At 44.9% G+C, this 1,988-nt stretch overlaps 1 protein-coding gene across 1 annotated transcript; it reads right to left on the bottom strand.

The window, feature by feature from the left end:
• Nucleotides 1-242: 242 nt before the first annotated feature.
• Nucleotides 243-1,101, bottom strand: LOC111977622 (myeloid-associated differentiation marker-like protein 2). The gene has a single exon (XM_024007151.2). It carries the CDS (start codon nucleotides 1,099-1,101, stop codon nucleotides 256-258), a length of 846 nt encoding a protein of 281 aa, XP_023862919.1. The 3' UTR covers nucleotides 243-255.
• Between the last annotated feature and the right edge of the window lie 887 nt (nucleotides 1,102-1,988).

Raw genomic sequence — 1,988 nt, 5'->3', positions numbered from 1 at the left:
ATACGCTACAACCACCAGATTGTCCCATGTGCAGTTATGGCAGATGGAAAGTCGTTCTGGAAGCTGAAGACAAGGTCGCAGGCGGAGGTGTACAGAAGCACGGCCAGGATGTCAAAGCCACCCAGGTACACCTCTAGAAGCTGCAAGATATGTTTTACAGGAAAAGAGGCTGAGGTCGATGATTACTGGAAACAGACCAAACAGACAATATGTTATAAAAAAAAATGTAGACCTACCTCTTAACTTAGCAAGATGTTAGGATTTCAGTCGAGCCAAGATGGTGAAAACCAAGTCCACGACGTAGAGGATGAGATTGGCAATGGTCCCCACAGTTACCACATCCAGGTTGTCATGGCGACAGTTGTCACAGTTTGGTGGATTGTACTCACGGTAGTGCTTGTAACCGAAGACAGGCCAGAGGATGACGGCAGACAGGTACAACACCACAGCCACTATGTTAAACACCAGCTCCAACAGATCCATCCCAATACAGGAGATGAGGCTTTCAAGTAGACTGCACAGATGGATYGGTATGATGAGAACGGTCACAGGAAGACAGACTACATAGACTACAATGCACCAGAACATGGCGGGTGGGCGGAATTCGCTTTCCACACCCAGGAAGTAGTTGGTGGCGCCGGCGAGGATGATGCAAGCCAGGACGGCCTCTGTGAATCTCAGAATACCCCTCAGGTTTGATAGATAGCCCTTTGGACATTTCATTTTTCTCTTGACGCTGTCCACCAGGAAGACCACGGTAGCGGCCAATGAGAAGATGATGCAGAAGACACTGCTGAAACATGACAGGCAGCCAAAGACGATGGCGAAAATGAGCGTGGCGGCGGCGACCATGAGCGTGCACAGCATGGTCAGACCGCAAACAAGGTCGTCCCAGTTGGGCAGGAGAATGTGCAATAGCATGATCTCGGACACCAGTAGGACCACAGCCACAATGACACAGAAGACCCAGATGAACTCGCAGTAGATGCCATATGGGTTCACCATCCTACCCCTGAACATAGGGATGACCAAGGCTAACGTACACAGTATGATCTCCAGCAGCCGCAAGATGTTGGGCAGACTCTTGAAGTGTTTACACATCTCCAACTCCTGAATACGGTAAACTTCAATTCCAAAATTCTATTCCACCTGTGTAGTTTTTTTAAGGATAACCAAGATTTTCCAAGCTCAACTTTTGCTGTAGACTTGAGTGACAACACTTCCCCTTGAGTTACGTTGAGTTATTCCACCTTCATAACTGTTTCACAATCTCGGATGGAGGCAACCCTTATAGTATTACAGACAGAAGTGGGCAGGCTGTCTGCTGTTAATGGTTAACGTACGTTTGACACTAATATCGTTATTCAAATCCCTGGAGAAGTAGATATACAGTAGACTATGGAGAAGCTGTTCTGCACTATTACTGTTATAGACCAATGAGAATGCGGTCACACTTCATTTAGATAGAGTATCTACAGATTGACTATTCGGACTAAGGATGGTCATATTATCAACAAACTATCTGTTGCTAAGCAACTGCTTGCTACGGTTATGGTTAGGTTGAGAACAAGGGTTAGGGGAAGGGTTGACGTTAGGATAAGGGCTAGGTTTAGTAGATAGAGATTCTACAGATAGTCTGTCGTCAATCTAAATGAAGTGTTCCCGAGAATGCAAGTGGTAAAAGGACAGTAGGCCAGTGCTGCGACTCACACACAAGAATTTAACGTAATGAAAAGAAATGTGGTTGTGGTACTTCAAAATCCTTTATCATATACAGTAGTTGTGAATGTTGGCCATGTAATGCTGTTACACGGGCTACTTTTATGTAAATGTATGCCTTGTTGCCATGGAAATATCCATGTGTGATTGACATTGTAACTATACCCTTTACGTTCTACGTGGATCATTTCATCATTAACGTGTAACACCATGACAAATTCCTCAGAGGTCACTGCAGGGTTTATATTTGTTCTACTTAAACTATAATT

The sequence above is a fragment of the Salvelinus sp. IW2-2015 genome, linkage group LG18 (genome assembly GCF_002910315.2).
Source record: "Salvelinus sp. IW2-2015 linkage group LG18, ASM291031v2, whole genome shotgun sequence".
NCBI classification, from domain to species: domain Eukaryota; kingdom Metazoa; phylum Chordata; class Actinopteri; order Salmoniformes; family Salmonidae; genus Salvelinus; species Salvelinus sp. IW2-2015.
This window is presented reverse-complemented; position numbering and strand designations above follow the sequence as displayed.